This window comes from Ictidomys tridecemlineatus, chromosome 1 (genome assembly GCF_052094955.1).
Source record: "Ictidomys tridecemlineatus isolate mIctTri1 chromosome 1, mIctTri1.hap1, whole genome shotgun sequence".
NCBI classification, from domain to species: Eukaryota; Metazoa; Chordata; class Mammalia; order Rodentia; family Sciuridae; genus Ictidomys; species Ictidomys tridecemlineatus.
This window is the reverse complement of record NC_135477.1, coordinates 155389205-155408963: the sequence shown is the minus strand read 5'-3', so window position 1 is coordinate 155408963 and position 19759 is coordinate 155389205. Positions and strand designations below refer to the sequence as shown.

General features: G+C 43.4%; 2 protein-coding genes across 6 annotated transcripts in view; both read left to right on the top strand.

Annotated features, from left to right (window-relative positions):
* Zfp62 (ZFP62 zinc finger protein) overlaps positions 1–19759 on the top strand; it is a 114567-nt gene that overhangs the window by 65840 nt on the left and 28968 nt on the right. For all 4 annotated transcript variants that reach the window (XR_013439093.1, XR_013439092.1, XR_013439094.1 and 1 more), the window contains exon 4: positions 582–1005. The gene's annotated coding sequence lies outside the window, so the exon portion shown is untranslated. The remainder of the gene's footprint in view (positions 1–581; positions 1006–19759) is intronic.
* Mgat1 (alpha-1,3-mannosyl-glycoprotein 2-beta-N-acetylglucosaminyltransferase) lies at positions 866–19523 on the top strand. Of its 2 annotated transcripts, none has more exons than XM_013365487.4 (2): positions 866–1005; positions 16969–19523. In XM_013365487.4, exon 2 carries the CDS (start codon positions 17092–17094, stop codon positions 18433–18435), a length of 1344 nt encoding a protein of 447 aa, XP_013220941.1. In that variant the 5' UTR covers positions 866–1005; positions 16969–17091; the 3' UTR covers positions 18436–19523. The 2 variants fall into 2 exon arrangements, with proteins under 2 accessions (XP_013220941.1, XP_005340932.1); XM_005340875.5 differs by lacking the exon at positions 866–1005 and adding an exon at positions 7292–7431.

Here is a 19759-nt window from a genome sequence, read left to right as displayed (position 1 = left end):
AGAGAGCAAGGAGTGCATGTAGAAGGTACCTACATCTCGGAATGGAAAGGATTTAGTTCAGTTGCAGAGAGCTGGCAGATTAAAACACTGAACACCCTAAGAAGCTTGAGAGATCCGATTAATATGTGGTGCCTTAAATGAGTGGAGGACGTTCTTTTCTGTATTCCTTAGAAGACAGTTTCCCCCATTCAGTACTTTTGCTTACTTTTTTTGTACTGAGAATAGGTATGACTCTTATTCTGAGCCACATCTGTGTGTCCATATTGATTAGGTGACTGTTTTGGGGTACAGTATGTGAATGAAGTAGATACTAACGTACTTCTTAGGGCTGGGGGATCTGACTCAGTGGTGGAGCACTGAATGCACAAAGGCCTTGGTTCAATCCCTAGCACCACAAAAAACAACAAAACAAAACAAAAATAAAAGCTTTCTATAATCTTGCGTGGAGTATTTAAGGAAGGGTTTTTAATGATATAGTAATGGAATATAATTCAGAAATGGAGGGGGAACTAGAAAGTCTTAGGAATCTATTCCGGTATGGACTAGATTAGAGAGCATCTTAATGTTTAAATGTTCTGCAGGTTAATACAGATATCAACGGCCGGGCCATGCGGGTTTTAAGGCCTGTTTCTTCTTATGAGTTCCAGCAGAAGACAGACGGAGGAGACCTCAGGGTGGATGACTTTCCTTTCCTGAGCAAGAGATGCAATAATACTTGGAGTCTGTCCATCACTAGGCTCTGAGCTTAGTAAACCAGCTGAATGAAGGCATGTAACAGACCCCTGGGAGGGACATTGAAATCTGCAGTGGGGGGGGAGGGGCTTGGACACACCCCTTCCCCCCAGACTCCTCCTCCTCAGAGTCCATTCAGCTATGGACTTTGGACCTGGATAAGAGGAAAAAGCTGCACTTTGTTTGGTGGATCTGATTTGGATTCTCGGTTTTGAAAATGGAGTGTTGGATGGGCATTTCATGATCTCCAGGGGAGCAACTGAGAAAAGAAAGGTAAGGTTCCTGTCTCATATCCCAGTTAGTGCTTTGGTGCTCCTGTGCAGAAATGTTTGAATGGAAAACATTTGGGATTGGAGTCATTCAGAAAGTCAGGGCACCACCTGTGCCCTGGTGAGAATCCTTATCCTAATGAACTTCACCTCTCCTTTACTTTCCCTATTTGCAAACTTGTAGCCATCCTTTCCTTTCTGAGACTAGAGGGATACCTGGTAAAGAAAGTATCATGAATAATTAGGATTGTGAGGTTAGGTCCAATGCGGTTAGGCCAAGAAGAACATGAAAAGAATCAGGCTTCTGAAGGGATATTGGATTAAATTACTTTAAAGGTCTTTCCACCAGTGAGATAATAAATAGGATTTCAAGTCCATTTGGGGTAAGACTCTGAAATGTGTTGCCTAGACAGAGGCAGGCTGCTCTTTTTGGGGAGCTAACTAAATAAGGCAACTAAGTGCAGTGGTGTATGCCTGAAATCCCAGCCAATTGGGAGGTTGGTAGGAGAATCTCAAGTTCAAGGCCAGCCTCAGCAATTAATTGGCCCTAAGCAGTTTAGTTAGACCCTGTCTCAAAACAAATAAAAAAGGCTGGGGATTTAAGTGGTAAATTTCCACTGGGTTAAATCTGCAGTTACCTCTTCCCCCCAAATAGGACAGTGAGGAGGGGCTAGAGGTAGGAAAGATAAATTGTTTCTTCCTCCTTCCCCTATAAAGGAATTTGGGACATGAAACCTCATAGAAAAAATAGAAAACCACCCACCTAAATTTGGGAATCAATAGGTTTTGTGTTCTAGCTCTGACTTTCTGAGTCAATGTTCAACCCTACATATGTTGATCAACTTCTGTTGTTTTCTTCACTTGAAAAATGTTGATAACTATCATGATAGGTCCCTCACAAGATTTACTAGAAGGAAATGAAATAATGATACATTTTGACAAATACCAAGGCCATGACATATAAAACAATAACATTGGCATTCCTTGACATACCTGTTCGTTACAGTGAGAAAATCTCTAATTAGGTGTTCTTTCTTATATTAAATTACCTTACTGGCAAAAGCCTTAGAAGACATCCTTAATTAAAAGCCTGCCCTGAATTTGTCTTATCTTACTGCTGTTAATACCTGGTATCCTCATATTGTAGAAAAGGTGAATGGATTAAGGACTTAAATTTGAGCGATTATGTCAGCTACTGCATTGGCCATAATGGTTCTTCATTTATTTCTACCGAGTACCTCTTTTTGGGGTAGAAAATTAAAGAGGGGTAGAGGGAAGTTTGCTGGGTTTCTGTTCTCGACTAAAAGGCTCAGGGGTCACTCCAGGAAAACTGGGCTGACTGGGCTACGCAAAATAACCACACAAGAGACACAAATACCTTTTCCTTTGAGGTCCCTGTGATGGCTCCTCTGACCTTAAGGGCCCACGGGAAGAGAGAGAGAGAGAAAACACACACACACACACACACACACACACACACACACACACACACAAGCTGACCCCTTTTATTGAGGAGAAGCTATTCAAATGAGGCAAGGGGTCAGGTTTCAGGGGGCTGAGTTCAGCTTCATGATGTCTGCTGTTAGCAGGTTGACTGACATCTAAGTAGGCCACACCCAAGGGCACAGTAAGAGAAGGGGACACACACAAGGCACTTCCATGGAACATTCTATCCTAAACAGGGCAAGGGGTAATATTACAAAGGAATAGGAGATCATAGCTCCACCCATGGGGCTGTAGGAAGACATGCTCAGGCACAAAGACAAAGTCACTTGGAAGAGCAAAGAAGAGCTGAGCAGTCTAGCAGCATGGGTGCGTGACTGCCACATCACCCAGCAGGGGAGTTAACTCAGTCAAGGTTGGTCTCCCACAGAAATTTAAATCTCAAGGGCCAAGTGTCTGTTTGGGAGATAGAGCTCTATTTCTTGGGGTGAATGCTGGTTCTTTTCTTCTTATGCCATATTCCTAGTCTTCTACTCTTTACAATGATAGGTTTTTTCAGACTGAATCTCTTAGCCATGTGTATTTCTGCAGACTGTCTCACTTAAAGCAAACCTGTTCATAGTAATCTAATCACTTCTTGCCTACACCTTCCTTGAACTCTGTTTACTTATGCCAAGTCTGCCAAGAAACAGTGACAACAAATAGTGGAAAGGAGAGGTGGCACATAGTGCTGGGAATTTTGAGATGGTAGAGAGAATGGTGGTCTGGGTCAGTATGGTGATCTGGGCCAGGAAGTTTGTCTTCTGGAATTTCTTTGCTTTTTACTTACTGAGTAACAGCTGGGACTCACATTCAGTGGGGACTGGTAATAATAACTGAAAATCCAGTATTTATGCCTTACTTTCTTTGTTAGATTTCTTTCTTTTTGCCCACTTGCATTCTTCCTTGCCATAGGAATCCCTGCCTCCTCCTAGTGGCCTGAGGGCTGGGCAGGCCTGAGTGTCCGGATCACTGACCCTGAGGTGTTCTTCCTTTTCTGGATGTCTGGAGCATAGCCCCTTTGACACCAGCCTGCTATGTGGGAGGATATGTCACCTTTCACCAGCTTCACACAGCAAATTCCTGGTGCCAGTCTTTGCTTAGGCAGAGGGGATCACAGTGATCCTTTGAGCCCCCCGATGCTTTTTCAACTGTCTCTGGGGTTCATGCTGTGTAAGAAGGGTCCTCATTTTCCTACCTTAGAGTCTCTACTATCCTATGAGTGCTTGTGAGCACCTACAACCACTTGAAGTAACAAGAAGTATTGTATTTGTGTAGTGTTGATGTCATGTGAAGAGTCCAAGCTATTGTGTCAGTATTCCCTCACTGCTTTGTTGTGATGAAGACAGAGTGGCGATTATTTCTGAGTTTGAGGGGAAGCTACAGAAGCCCTTAAGCTGGAAGGGCTTGCCTGAGGGTGGAGTGGCAGACATTGAAATTGCCTGTGCAGTGCAGAGCTGCTTTTACAACATCTGATCTGACAAGGGTGGTTTGGTCTTGCTGCAAACTTCCAGGGAGAGAAATTCTGTGTCCTGTCTGACAGCCTTCCTGGTAAGACATTTCCTCCTTAGGGTAAACCAGAATTCCTTTCTTTTGTCAGAGCAATAGCTCTGCCCTCTACCCAACTCCTGCACAAGATGTTTCTCTCAAGACAACCATCCACCTGATTGCAGGGCCATCAGGATGCCAGGGCCTGGCACTCATGGGGACCAGTGATAGTTGGTGTGTTTTTATGTATACCCTTTTTTATTTGCAAAGGAATTGTAGATGGCTAACTAAAAGTTAGATTTCACAGGCATTGCTCATTGATTATTGTGTTAATCTCTTCTCCTTTCTTTGACTTTATAAGCTGGGTTTCTGTGTCTCTCTGGGGAGACATTTGCATATAACCCAATCCCAGGCATATCTGCAGAATCTAGATACCTGGTCCCTTGTTTCTACACTTTTTTTCATGATAGCTTCTTCCCATGCAACCTCTATCAAGAGCCCAAGGTGTGTGTGTGTGTGGAGGATACTAGGTATTTTTTAAAAATTATTTATTTTTTAGTTGTAGTTGGACACAATACCTTTATTTTATTCATTTATTTTTATGTGGTGCTGAGGATCGAACCCAGGGTCTCGAATGTGAGAGCTGAGCACTCTACCGCTGAGCCCCAGCCCCAGCCTGCCCTTTTTATTTCCTATTTTTAAGGAGCATGGGATTGGATTATGTGCAAATGGAATAGGAGGATCTGATTATAGAATAAGATAGAATGAATAGGGACAATATATTCTCTTGCCCACCCCACCCTACTACCACCAAAAGAGAGCTAGACAAACAGAGAAAGAATAAAAAGAAAATTGTTCTAAGTTGCTAAGGCTGGCAACTTGTGATCTTCCAGCCTCAGCTTCCTCAGGCCTGTGCCATTACTTCTGGCCCAAGGCCTCCTTTTCCCAGGTCATTTTGGCACTCATTTTCCTGGCTTCTTACCTCTCGGACCAAATGTTTCCTTTTTTTTTTTTTCATTCAAGAATTTATTTCATTCTCAAATGAAGGACTGCAGAGAGTGGGGAGTTATGCAAATATAGCACAGCCCTCCTTTATCCCTAGCCATCTTGTTTCCCATCTACCTGCCTTACATGGAGGAGTATTATGGTTAGAGGTGGGAATGACAAGACATGGGCTGTTCAGTCTTCCCCAATCTTTCAGCACCTGATTATGTCTGTCCATTCTCCTGGAACGTTTTTAGTTTCTTAATCTACAGATCAGTTTACCAACCTTTAACACGTTTAGGAACTTCATTGTTTTCCTTCATACTTTTGACACTTGAGTGTGATGTGTAGGGCCCCTGTGTCCCTTAATTCCCTTCATAAGGAAAGTGTAGAGAGAGGGCAGAGGTACAGAGATGCTGGCCTCTGCCTGGCACATGAGCCTGGTCTTGAGTTTCCTGTCACAATCCAGACTGTCAGCTAAACCAGAAATCATAGATACACACATATCCACACATAGTCAAGCCTCATTGATGTGTCAGCTCTTCTCTTATTGTACTTCTTCAGGGCAGGACTCCAGCTGCTACAATCGAGATTTCTCTGGCACACCATTGTGTTCCTGTCATGCTGGGCACACAGCCATCTCAGAGAACAGTAGCACTAAGCATGCAAGAGGGAAGAGAATGAGTGCTAGGTTTAGAGGCAGGAATGCCTGGGTCTAAAATCTGGCTATGGTGCTCACTAAGGGTTGTGACCTGCAGCAAGTTAGTGCTTACCCTAAGCCTCAATCTCCTATCTGTAGAATAGAGTTTATGTTGTATACTCTGAAGAGCTGCTAGAAGAGTTAGGAGAGGCCGAGGGAGAGGTTTTGCCTGTGGAGGCCTTTATGCCTGATGATTCCTTATAGTTTTGTTTTAGCTCTTCACTTACATGCAGGGGCCATTAAGATAAGTCCATCTTTTGGTTCTTCAGAACTCTGCACTATTCTTGGCTTCATATAGAAACAACTTAGCGAGCACACACTGGAGTTCTAGGCTGCCTTGTGCTCTAGATCACCTTGGAGAAACACGTAGGCAGGGGAGGGTCTGATGTCATTGGAGTGTGTCCTGGTGATATAGTGGTGGTCCTTCTCTGGAAAGTTACCCACAGAGCAGCTAGTAGTTAGTTATCAGCTCCCCACTCTCACTTCTTAGGATGAGGGGTGGGTGGTGGTGAACTGAGGCCTCTGCAAAGGGTCACCCAGGGAAGGTTGTTGGTGGAAGGGAGTCAGGCTTAAGTTGTGGACAGAGCAGGGACTCCCATACACCTCTGAATTACAGAATGGCTCATTGTGGTGCCTGGCTTTTACTGGAGTGGCCTGTCATGGAATCCAGTGCTCAGGCTTTAGAGAAATTCTATCTCTGCTCTTGATCCACTGCTGACTCCTCAGCAAACTCTGGTCTTCATCTTTTCTCCACCCTTGTGACTCATGTCACAGTTATTTGTTACTGAATTTCCCTCCTTTGATTGGCCTGAGTCCTGAAACCCTCCTTCACCTTCCCTTTAGGTTTCTTCTAAAATATCAAAGGGACACTGACTTTTAGGCTTTTCTGGGGGCACTTTCCATATCTCTTTTACATGGCAACCACGAAAACCTGTGCCTGTGATTTATTCCTTCTCTTCTTAGTTAGGTCTGATGGTCCCAGCAGGCAAGCCTGTGTCTCTGCTTTTTCACTCAGAACTAACCACTTTCATTCTCCACCCCCCAAAGGAAAAAACAAGAAAGAAACAACAACTGGCTCTCACAGTGCCTTTGGCAGCAGGTGTTTCCTCCCTGACTTCCTTTTGACACCCGGGTTCCTGTATCACCAGCCCCTCTTGTTTTTCCAATCTAGACACTGAAGCCTCTCTGGAGTTGTGGGTAGGAGATGGCTTTCAAATCCTTGGGCTTTGTTTGGCGAATGCCGTTTGGGATGCTCTGCTTACCTGGGGCACTTTGAAACCTTATAACACCAGTTTTGCTGTTTCTCCAAACTCCACAAAGCTCTGGACACTAGAGCAGTAGAGGAAGAGACACCAGCGGAAGTCTAGAGTACAGGGATCTTTTAAGTGTGGGTGAGGTCGGGTATCAGCTCTTGAGGAGTTGCGACTGCAAGTAGGGAAAGGCTTAAAAGTAAGTTATTTTTATGTCCACCCCTGAAATTGGGGACCTAGGAAAAGGTGATGTGCAGATCCTGCGGGTGATTGGAAAATCTGGGAGAGGAGGAGGGCCCAGGAAGGCAGGGTCAGGGCGGGCCCGAGGCGGGGCGGAGAGCAGCGGCTGGCCCCGCCCTCCCCGGGGAAGGGCCACGTTGCCCGCCCGGGAGTCCGGCCCCGGCGCGCAGCAGGAAGGGCTGGTGAGGCGAAAGGGGACGTCAGCTGCGCGAGCGCCTGGGACGCGCCGGGGCACCGGGCTCGCTCCCCGCGTCCCGGGCGGGCCAAGTTTAAGGCTAGGAAGTTGGTAAGTAAGAGTGTGGGAATGTTCTAAGGCTTATCCTAGGGAGGGAACTGAGGAAGGCCCTGCGGGCGTGGAGGGACTCTCCAAGGGAGTGAACTCCGGGTATTGCACAAAGTCCGGGTAGTGCTGAGAGCCCCAGCGAGAGGGGCTTGCCTCGGGACCAGTCTGGGCCGACTTAAGTGCTGGCTGTGCTTCAGTCTCCCCTGAGCCGGGAAGTCGAACTCTGTTCAGCTTTTGGAATCCCGGGGCCTCCAGCTGTTGGAGGGAGGGCAGAGTGGGGAGTCTGTTGTGAAACTCTGCCGACGGGCGACCGTGGGTGCGGGGCTGGGCGGAGGTGGGATCAATGCCGTGGGTTTGGGGAACAGGAAGTGACCTTCTCCCACTCCCCCCCAAAACACCCCAGCGTCCTTTCCACAAGTTTCTACCGGTGGTTTTTGCTCAGCCATAAGGAAAAATTGAACCAATGTTGAAATATGTTAAGTTAGAAAACTTTTTTCTACTTGCTTGCTAATGTGTGTGAATTAGGGACCTCCTGCCTTACAAAGCTTGGAGCAGAGGGATTGTAGCTGGCCAGATCAGTGTCCCCTTAGAAGCATGAGCCCAAGGGTGAAGCTTTACTTGGATTAACCTTTGCTTCTGTAATGTATTTAGTCTTTACTTTGAATATCACTGGCAGATAATGTTCAGCTTTATTTTCTGTCATTTAAAATGCTTCTCAGATGCTGGCATCCTCCAGGGTCTTCCTTCTGTCTCAAATCACTGCTGCCTCATTTCTTCACTTAATGTGAAGAAATTCCTTAATGGAAAACCTGATTCGGTGTCCTGTTCTCACAGAAAGTTAGAGTATTGTAGTATGCCCAGCCTTGGTGGAATGCAAAGGTTAAACTTATTTCCTGTTTGAGGGATTGGGGAAATTGTCGCTCATCATCTTCTAGTCAGTCATGAAGGACCTTGGAAATGACTAGCTCAACCCTGAACTTTACAGATGAGGGACAAGTAACTTGCCCAAGAGGCAACTTACCTGGCCTGTTGGTGCTTGATTGCCTGAGTCCCAGACCTTCGTGCCTTTTGCCATACTAGCATTGTATTTCCTCTACCCCCTTTTTCCTAAGATGAATAACCTGTATCCCATCCCTCCTAGGTCTTCTTTTCTAAACCCTTGAATTATTTAGTGTATCTTCTGACTCCCTTTCACTTTTTCCATCCTTCTGAAATTATGGAGCCCAGTACATGATACAAGAATAAAATAATGAACAAGAAAAATAGTGATTCACGTTGATCTCCATTATCTGTGATGTGTCCTATGTGTTCTAAACTTTATAAGCAGTGCTTTTAACACAGCAAGCAAGGCAAATGGAAGGGATAGTCTGTAGACATTCCTTCTACTCTGTGTTTAATTTTAAAGCTAGACAGTAATTTTTCCCCAATTGCTTATAATTAGAAGTTGACTTATTTGGTGTTTACTTGTTGTTTGAGAAACATTTTTTCCAGAGAGAGGGGACAAGCATGGAATCAAGAGTGTTAGAATGGAATCTGCTTTTAGGCAGTCCTTCAGAGGAAAAAACCTAAGTCCTGTAGGGATTGGTAGGTCCTGCCCACAGTCACCTGGGTTTTGGTTGAAGGTTTTACATACTAAAAAAACCTCAATTTTCTCCTGCCATAATGCTGATTATGTCTTTAAACTTAGTGGTATAGATTGGCTGTCTCATTTCCCTAAAGGAGTTCTTAAAAAACTCAAAGAAAGTTAAAATCAATCTTGAGTTGGGCCTTGCTGGCAAAATCTTATGAATAATATTAGGAACTCAGGTCAGGATGACATATAGTTACTTTTTTTGTTGTTGTTTGTTTTGTTTAGTTGTTGTTGTTTTGTTCTAGTTATTGAACCCAGGGGCATTTTACCACTGAGCTGTATCCCCAGACCTTTTTAACTTTTTATTTTATTTTGAGAGAGTCTCACTGAGTTGTATAGGGCCTTGCTAAGTTGCTGAGGCTGGCCTTGAACTTGAGATCCTCTTGCCTCAACTTCAGGAGGTACTGGGATTACAGGTGTGTACCACTTTGCTGGGCAGTTGTTCTATTTTTTAAAAAGATTTTTTTTTTTCCCAAAATGACTTTACCTATAAATATTCCATTTCATTCCATACCATATGTGTTACAATATGACATTGTCCTTTTCCCTCCCAAAGGTAGAGTTTGTGGTTTTCTTCCCTTGAATGTGGGAAGGGACCAGTGATTCCCTTGACCAGTGAGTAAGGCAGAAGTGAACCAAGGTTGGATCAGGAAAAGAATACAGCTTCAACTAGCTTTTACTTTTTCTTGGGACATTTACCTTTGGAACTTAGCCATCATCTTCATAGGAAGCCCAGACCATGTGGAGAGACCACTTGGAGGTGTTCCAGCACTCCAGTTAATGTCTCATCCAATGCCAGCCTTAGCTTACAGATGTGAGAGAATGAGTGAGTCTAGCCTTCAGCTTTTGAGTCATTTAGCCTGGGTTCCAGACATAGTAGGACAGAGACAGGTCATCCTCTCTGTGCCCCACTTTCCAAGTTCTTGAGCTATAGAAATTGTGAGAGGAAATAAATGATTGCTATAGTTTTAAGTGACCAAATATTGAGGAAATTTGTCATTTAGCAATAGGATACTTAATAAGGAAGGGGATGTGAGTAGAAACAAGGCCTCTGAATTTGGACTTGGGGCCAGACTACAAAGGGCAGGGAGAAAAGCATTTGCTCTGCTTGGCAGAGTACTTAGATTCTATTTTACTCACTATTGCAAGTGCTTCTTTCTCCTTAAGGAGTCACCACAAAACTTAGTGGCTTGAAAAAATGGTTTCAGCTATTTCATTCTTGTGGTCTTTCATGCAGTTGCAGTCAGAAGTGGCTGAGGCTGGGATCATCTGGAAGGCTTCCTACCATGTTTAGTGATTGATACTGGCTGTCAGCTGGGACTGAAGTTGAGGTTGTCAGCTGGAATACCTTTCAGTGTCCTGCCCATGTGGTAGGGTTCTAAAAGCAAGTATCTTTAGTGCACCAGATAGAATCTGTTTTGCCTTTGTGAACTTGCAGGTCACATAACCTTACTTCTTCCAGAGTCAAAGGGAGGAAATGTGAACTCTCATCTGTGGAGGGAAGAGTGTCACTGTCATTTTATAAGAAGAGCATGTCGGATAGAATATGTAGTGGTCATCTTTGGGAAATGTAATCCTTCACTTTCTTGCTGCTGTTTTGGTCTTTTTTTCCCCCTCCCCAATATAGTTAATAATGCAAGCATTATGTAGCCACTTGAACTTTACACTTGTGTCAAGCACTGTGGTAGATGCAGAGATCATAGAGCTTTTTTCCCTAAGGAGTAAGGTGAGAGCCAGGTAAGGCCACAGATTCTGTTACCGTGTGAGAGAGTACTTTGCCAGTATAGTCATGGTAGGCCTGGCTCTGGGATATTATGGAAGAAGTCACCTGAATTGGAACTTAAGGAATATGTGGGTGGCTTGCAGGTGAACTGTGGGTAACATTTCAGGATGAAGGAGCAGCTGGAGCAAAGACGTAGCAGTGTATAGCAGTGTGAAAGTATATTTTTTGGAGAAATAGTAGCCTTTTGAGGCCAAAGTATGGAGCTTTTGGGGTTTATGGTTAGAGATAAAGTTATAAAAGGATGTGAGTCCCTTTGTTGTGAAGGTCCAAAAGTGTGTCATATTTTAAAATTTAGAATTTTGTCTTTACAGAAATGATCTGGTGTATCTATTATGTTATGAGATCTGAAACAGTATATCACAGTTCACCATGTTTATTTCTGTAACAAAATATATAAGTGGGATAAATAAGGACTATACATAACCTCACCAGATCAGATCAGATTTCACCAGATGAGGTTGGGTGAGATTTTACTGCCAAATGAATTTAGAAAACTAGTTTTTCAGTGTTTTTTGTTTGTTTGTTTGTTTGTGAATTGCAATTGAGGGATTGTGGATGTGTGTGTCATCCACGTTGAAGCCAGTTTTTAGACCATGGGCACATTGGCAAATACCGAGGGTTCTACCTAGCACAGCATTGTGGAGAATCCCTGTTCTTATGCAACCTTCAGCTGAAAGGGTTGAAATATGAGCAAGTGGTCATTCTAGTGCTCATTGTCATGCAGGGGATATGGACTTGTATGATCTGAAGACACCAAGGAATATGTTCTGGCAGATGTGAATCGGGGTTATCAAGATAGGGGTGAGCAGATTAGGCATCCACAAACTTGCAAAGATCCTGAGGGTAGGGTTGAATGTTAGGGGACCTGTAGTGAATCTAGTAAAGTGTGGAAGAAAGAAAACGAGTGACTGGCAAGAATTTATGTTGTCATGCATCTGTCTGGCACTGTTCTGAATATCGGACATGGGTTATCTCATCAAATTCTCACAGAACCCAGTGAGGTCTTCTAATATGATTTCCATCTTAAAGGGGAGAAAATTAAGTCTCAGTGGGGAAACAGAGGGTGACCACTAGGCATTGTCTCTGGGTTTTCAGGCTTGCCTTTGTTAAGGCCCTGCCCTCCCAATGGTGGCCTGAGCAGCACTCAGAGGAGTAGTTCAGCTCTTCTGGCCAGGGTCTCAATTTAGGCATCACTCTGCACACAATCAGCTAGCTGCTGGAGAGTGCAATGCACTCATGATCTGTGTATTTTTACATACTGTTAACTTCCAGATAGAAGTGAGCTTCCTGTCTTAGAGAATATATGGATAAGCAAGGACCATGGGGTGGAGAAAAAAACATTGGGGGCAGAGGCAGGACTGGGCTGGGGTAGATTTTCCTGTGGGCTCTTTATTTACTCTAGATGCTTGTGGACTTGCTAAGATCAATCCACCGAGGAGGTGATTGAAGACTACATTGATCTGCATGGCTTAGAAGTGTGGGGAAGGAGGTTGTATTCCACCTAATTCCATTGCTTAGAGAATAATGAAAAGTAATCCAAAGGGTACAGAATTCATCTGAAGGATTGAGACTCCAAGGATATAGTCTCTTGGGGTTTTGTCATCAGTCTGAGAACTTGCACGTCTGAGGAGGCTCATTGATAAATCAGGGACAGTCTGTTCTCTGAGCCCCAAGGAAGCACATCAGTTAATGGAGTTCAGCCTCTTTTATTTTCCCCCCATCCTTTATTTAAAGACTTTCTTGCTTAGTCACTTAGGACACAGGAAGTTAAGGATAGGGAATTCTGGCTATTAGTTCCAACATTGACCACATCCTGAAAGGGAGTGAAGAAACTGGAAATCTGTGCATTTTTCTATTATTTATACTATAGTAGGTGAGCCTTAATAAATAGGTATGTAATTACACAGTTAAATGGAAAAAGACTTAAGGTTTCTTAGAAGACTAGTGTTCTAGAATTGTAGGGGTAGCTGGTTTCTGGGAGGGATACCAAGTGGTGGTAGATGGAAGCAGGGACTGGGAGAGTTTCTCCACAAGGGAAACAGACTCCAAGTCTCTTTAGAGATCTTTCAGGATCAGTTCTTTGATACCAGATCTGATGAGTCCCCATAGCTGTAGAGATGAGGTATAGGACACAGGCTTTTGGCTAGGATAGAGTACTGGGTTGTGAGGCATAGGGTTACTGGCAGAGCAGTTGGCACAAGAACATACATGCTTGAAGCCTTGGGGTATGAAGGGTTGAGACCAGAAGCAGGAATGCCATTGAGTTAATTGGTTTGGAACGGCAGCTATTTGAGAATTAGAGTGTTTCAGATCTTTCAAGAAATGGGGTCTGATAGAGTATAGAGGGTTCGTTGGGACCATGTCTTTTTCTTCTTGGCTGTATGTTTTTCCAAGAGCCTGGCAGAGAGCAGATATGTGATACATGTTGTGAGGTGATTGAGCCATTCTGGGCAAGCATATTGTCTCAGTTTGCCTTGTTGAATGTGCCCAGCTGTGGACATGCTAGTGGATGAAGCTATTCAGATTTGTAGCCATGTTCCCATATCTTATTTTAAAAAAACTATTTGTAAATAGTTTAAAACAAAAATATTGCAAGAATAAAAATGGTATGAGGACATCATAGTCAGGGCCCTCTACCTCTAAATATTTGGGGTATATTCCCTAGGAGTTGTGATATCCTCTTGCTTAACTCAGTAGTTAGCAGTCATTTAATATGAATACTCTACGGTTTGTATTCAGTTTTGTCATTTTAGTCAATTTTTTTTAATAAAACATTTTTGAGGTATAATGGACATACAGTGAACTGCATGTTTTGAGGTACAGTTTAAGTTTTAACCTGTATATACTTATGCAATTATTGCCACAATCAAGATAATAAATTTATCTGTGCTTCCAAATGTTTTCTGTTATCCTTTTGAAATACCCCCAAACACTGCCCCTGTCCCCAGGCAACCAGTGATCTGTTTAGTTGTATTTTCTTGAGTTTTATGTAAATAAAATTTAGTGTATTGTACTTTTGCATCTTGCAAAATTATTTTGAGATTTAGCCATATGTTGTGTGTATCAGTAGCTTATTCTTTATTGTTTAATATTACTCCATTGTTTTGGTAAGTCACATTTGTTTTTACATATTCCCCTGTTTATGGACCTTTGGGTTATTTCCAATCTTGAGTGGTTTATGAATAAAGTTGCTTTAAACATTCTCATAGTTTTTGTGTGGATATCTGTTTTCATTATTCTGAGTAAACCATGTATACCTAGGAGTGGTCTTGCTGGGTCATATGGTAACTGTTTTTATCATTTTGACTAAATAGCCAAACTGCTATAAAACGACTTTGGATTTATATCTCATGGCATACAAAAAATTAACTCAAAATTAATCATAAGCCTAAATGTAAAACCTAAAAACTGTAAAATTTACAGAACAAAACAGGGAAAAATCTCATGACCTGGGATTAGGTCTCTTAGTTATAATGCCAAAAGTGTAATACATATTAAAAGAAACCCTGGCTAATTGGACACTACCAATTTTTTTTTTTTTTTTTTTTTTTTTTTGTGGTAGTGGTACCCTGGGGATTGAACCTGGAAATTCCTTACACATGCTAGGCAAGTGCTCTACCAATGAGTTTGTCCCCCTGGCCCAAAATTAAGAACGTCTGTTCTTCAGTTACATTAAAAGGATAATAATTTTGTCAGTCTGATGGGTGGGAAATGTTAAGATAGTTTTGTTATGAGTGTAGCTGAATATATTTTTGGTTCGTCTAAGGACCATTTTTGTATATTTTCTTTCGAGTTTCCTATTTTGAAGTGGTCCACTTTCTATGGAATTTTTAGCCTTTTCTTTCCCTCAAAAATATATATATTTTTTTGTACTGGGAATTGAATTCATTTGAACCCAGGGGTCCTCTTGTACATCTGTAGACCTTTTTATTTTGAGACAAGGTCCTGTGAAGAAACTGCTTATGGCCTTGTTATTGCTCAGGCTACCTTCAAACTTGAGATTCTCCTGCCTTAGCCTCCCCAGTTGCTGGAATTATAGGCATGAGCTACCATGTCTTTCCATCAGTTAGTTTTTTTTTTTGTTGTTGTTGTTGTTATTGGAGATTAAACCAGGGGTGCTTAACCACTAGACCACATCCCCAACCCTTTTTTACTTTAGAGACAGGGTCTTACTGAGTTGCTAAGTGTCTTGTTAAGTTTGCTGAGGCTGGCTTTGAACTAGTTATCCTCCTTATCTTTGCCTCCTGAGTCACTGGAATTACAAGCATGAGCCATCACTCCCAGCTTCCCCTCAGTTTTTAAAAGGCCTCGTCCCCAACCTTTTTTATTTTTTATTTATTTTTATTTTTTATTTACACAGGGTTACATTAAGTTGCTTAAGGCCTTACTAAGTTGCTGAGACTCATTTTGAATTTAGGATCCTCCTGTTTCAGCACTCCTTTTCTCCCAGCTGCTGGGAATACAGGTGTGTGCCAACATGTCCAAGAAAAGTTCCTTCTTTATTTAAAGTATTACACTGATTTGTCCTTTACGTTGCCAAAATTCTCTCCCACTTTTTCATTTATTTGTCTTTTGACTTTCTCATGATGTTTTTATCCACACAAATGTGTTCCAATTAATAAAATATATAAATCTTTTACTGCATCAGGATTTTGAGTGATACTTAGAAAATCTTCCACTGCACTCAGATTCTAGAGGAATTTTTTCAGGTTTCTTCTAGCACGTTTATAATTTTATGTTTTATATTTAGATTTCTGATTCATTTGTAAGTTATCCTTATATTCAGGTCAAGTTTTACATTTTATGAATTGATTATAATTATTATAACCCTGTTAACAATACTCTTATTTCTCTAGTAGTTGAAAATATCACCTTTGTCATATACATAGCTTTCTTTGTGTCTAATTCTGCTTCACTGCATGGTCTGTTATTTGTACCTGTAGCACAGTTTTAATTATAGAGGCTTTATAGTATGTAGTATTTTAATATCCGGTAGGGGCAAGTCCTTCACAACTCATTTTTATTATTTGCCTTGATATTCTTGTGTGTTTAGTTTTTCATGTTGGATTTATGTCAGTTGATCTATCTCCATAAAATTATTTTTATTGGGATTTCTTTTTTTAAAGTATTTTTTAAGATATATTTTTAGTTGGTGATAGACCTTTATTTTATTTATTTATATGCAAGAATTGAACCCAGTACCTCACACATACTCTGCCACTGAGCCCTCTTATTGGAATTTCTGATGGTGCTGAAATGTCTTAACTGAGGAAAAGGGAGATTCAAGTCTTCTTTTGTGTTTTTCAGGAGGTTTCTTGTTAAAATTATTTCTCAGTATTTTTATAATTTTCTTGGTTTTTCTAAATAGGATTTTCTCATCCACTTTTTCTTCTAATGAATTAATATGTATAGATATGACAGCTATTGATTTTTTTTGTGTTTTTATATCTGCTCTCTTGCTTTGTTCTTTATTTAGTTTTATTTTATCATCTAGTGTCTTAGGGTTTTCTAGGCACATTCTTGCAGCATCAACAAATAGAGATAATTTTACTTTCCCATTTCTGCCTGTTTTCTGTAGTACAGTTGTATTGGCCAGTACTTCTTAGAATGTTAATAGCCGTGGAGATCATGGGCAATGTGGCTTTACTCCTGAATTTATGGGAATGCCTCTTGTGTTTCCTTATTAGGTTATCATGTGATAAATGATTTTTTAAATCAATAATCTTAGGACAGTTTGATTTGAGGAATGGGAAGAAGAAGATCTCACCTTTTACTTCTTCCTCCCTTAATCTCTGCATGGAAGATGGGAAATGAAATTTGTCAGATAAAGAAGGGGGAGTTGGTGTTCTTTTGTTCTCTCTCTTCCACCTGTGTCATTTTCTACCTCCCCTGAAAGCATGTATTGCTTTTCTGAGGACTCATTAGCTCATTTTGGAGGTTGGAGCATGGAACTCTAATCCTAGTTTAGGCAAAGGGCAACTCTTTTCTAAGAGAATCTGGAGTGAGCCTGCTAGCTTCCCTTCTTCACATTTTCACCTGTTCTGCACCTCACATTCTTCCACCCCATAGGGTTGTGGGGCTATGTGTCTTTATGGTGATGGTTGGTTTTTCTCTCTCCTCTCTTTAGGTTCATGGCTGATTCCTAGTCCCATATTCTGGAGGAAACAATCCTAGAACCGTGGGCCAGTGAGCCAGGCAACCAGGCAGCCTTAAGCCCTCTCTTTGCCCGCCCTCCCCTGTGGGGGCCAGGATGCTGAAGAAGCAGTCTGCAGGGCTTGTGCTGTGGGGCGCTATCCTCTTTGTAGCCTGGAACGCCCTGCTGCTCCTCTTCTTCTGGACACGCCCAGCGCCTGGCAGGCCACCCTCAGACAGTGCTTTTGATGATGACCCTGCCAGCCTTACCCGGGAGGTGACCCGCCTGGCCCAGGATGCTGAGGTGGAGTTGGAGCGTCAGCGGTGGCTGTTGCAGCAAATCAGAGAGCATCATGCTCTGTGGAGCCAGCGGTGGAGGGTGCCTACTGTGGCACCTCCTGCCCGGCCTCGTGTGCCTGTGACCTCACCACCAGATGTGATCCCCATCCTGGTCATTGCCTGTGACCGCAGCACTGTTCGGCGCTGTTTGGACAAGTTGTTGCATTATCGGCCCTCAGCTGAGCACTTCCCCATCATTGTCAGCCAGGACTGTGGGCATGAGGAGACAGCCCAGGTCATTGCTTCTTATGGCAATGCAGTCACACACATCCAACAGCCTGACCTAAGCAACATTGCTGTGCAACCAGACCATCGCAAGTTCCAGGGCTACTATAAGATTGCCAGGCACTACCGCTGGGCATTGGGACAGATTTTCCATGAGTTCAAGTTCCCAGCAGCTGTGGTGGTGGAGGATGATCTAGAGGTGGCACCAGACTTCTTCGAGTACTTCCAAGCCACTTATCCACTGCTGAGGGATGACCCCTCCCTCTGGTGTGTATCTGCTTGGAATGACAATGGTAAGGAACAGATGGTGGACTCAAGCAAGCCTGAGCTGCTGTATCGCACAGACTTTTTCCCTGGCCTGGGCTGGCTACTGTTGGCTGAGTTGTGGGATGAGTTAGAGCCCAAGTGGCCTAAGGCCTTCTGGGATGACTGGATGCGTCGGCCTGAGCAGCGGAAGGGCCGAGCCTGTGTGCGCCCTGAAATCTCAAGAACGATGACCTTTGGTCGTAAGGGTGTAAGCCATGGGCAGTTTTTTGACCAGCATCTTAAGTTTATCAAGTTGAACCAGCAGTTTGTGCCCTTTACACAGCTGGACCTGTCATACCTGCAGCAGGAGGCCTATGACCGGGATTTCCTTGCTCGTGTCTACAGTGCTCCTCAGCTACAGGTGGAGAAAGTGAGGACCAATGATCGGAAGGAGCTGGGGGAGGTGCGAGTACAGTACACAGGCAGGGACAGCTTCAAGGCCTTTGCCAAGGCCCTGGGTGTCATGGATGATCTCAAGTCAGGTGTCCCCAGGGCTGGCTACAGGGGTATTGTCACCTTCCAGTTTCGGGGCCGCCGTGTCCACCTGGCACCCCCACAGACCTGGGATGGCTATGATCCTAGCTGGAATTAGCAGTACCTGCCTGTCCCTTTTGGGTCCCTTTCTTGCCATACCATGAGCTGAGATAGGATAGCAGTCCCTGGGCTGCATCATCCTGTCTGTTTTCCTCTTGGGTCCATTTTATCATCATCTTTTTGTTTGTTTGTTTTGAGTGGCATTCGAGTGCACAAATGATAAGGTGAGGGTTTATTCTCCCGTTTTCAAGGGAGTCAGAAGGGGAACCATTCTGGGGTATGTTGGGGTGGAGTATTAAGCAAGAAACCACTGTGTGGTAGCGGGAGACTTGGGCTTGTTGGGACTGGGAATGTCTATGTCCTGAGTTTTCTCCAAGTCATCTGTAGAAAGGTTGGCAACTAACTCTTGACCAAGCCCTCTCTTTCAGCCAGGGCATGAGCCCTATACTACTCTTCTTCTTCACCTACTATGTGGGGCTGGATTATGTGAGAAGGGAACATTTGGGGCCAAAAGGAGACTAACCAAAAGGGTTTCACCATGAGGGGTGGGGTAGAGTTGTTCCCCAGGCTTTACTGCCTCCAGCTCTTCCTTCTTACCCTGACTTCCTCTCAGGTCTTCATTCTCTGCAGCCTAGCAGTGTGTGGTTTCTAAGATGAAAAGTGGAAGAGGGAAAAGCAAAACCCCTTCTCAGCTCATGTCAGGGCAAAGATAGGGGGAAAACCTGTGTGGGACTACCTTCCCTCTTTTTGCCTCAAAGAGACCTTGTTCTTCCCCCCCCCCCCTTTCTAAAAATAAGTCCCTTCCCTGTTGCTTTAGGAAGGTTCCACACTGGCTTTGGTGGGAAATAAATGAGCTCTTTGTGTCCTTTTGCCCCTGGGGTTTGGTCACCTCCCCAGGAGGCTTTGGCTTCTGGTGGCTTTCCGCATATGTTAATGTAACTGAAACTAGGACAGCCCTGTCCATGCATCAGGTCCTGCCCAGCCTCCCCCCAAATGTTGCCATGTCCTTACAGACCAGGATGCAGATGGCAGGTTGGAGAGGAATTTGTATGTTTTTGTTTCTTGCTTGACCTCGGTTTCATGGAAGAAAGTGGAATCTACAGAATTATTTTCAAAAATAAAGTAAAGGCTGAACTGTCTGCAAAATGTGTGTGTGTGTATATATCTTTGGAGAGGAGGTGAAGGGTAGGGGAGCAAAAGTAAAAAAAGGGAAGAATGAGCAGCAAGAAAGGGGGGGAGGGTAGGGGGTGGATAAGTTGAAGGAAGGAAAGCAGATGATTATAATTGGAAAAACAGGAAGGAGAAAGTCATCCAACAGCTGAGGAAGGACCAGCTGAGAAAGAAAGGCCAAGCTTGAGGGTGTAGAGAGCCCCCAGGCTCTT

Coding starts and splice junctions, on each gene's coding strand:
- Mgat1 (XM_013365487.4), top strand. CDS start 17,092: ATGCTGAAGAAGCAGTCTGCAGGGCTTGTGCTGTGGGGCGCTATCCTC.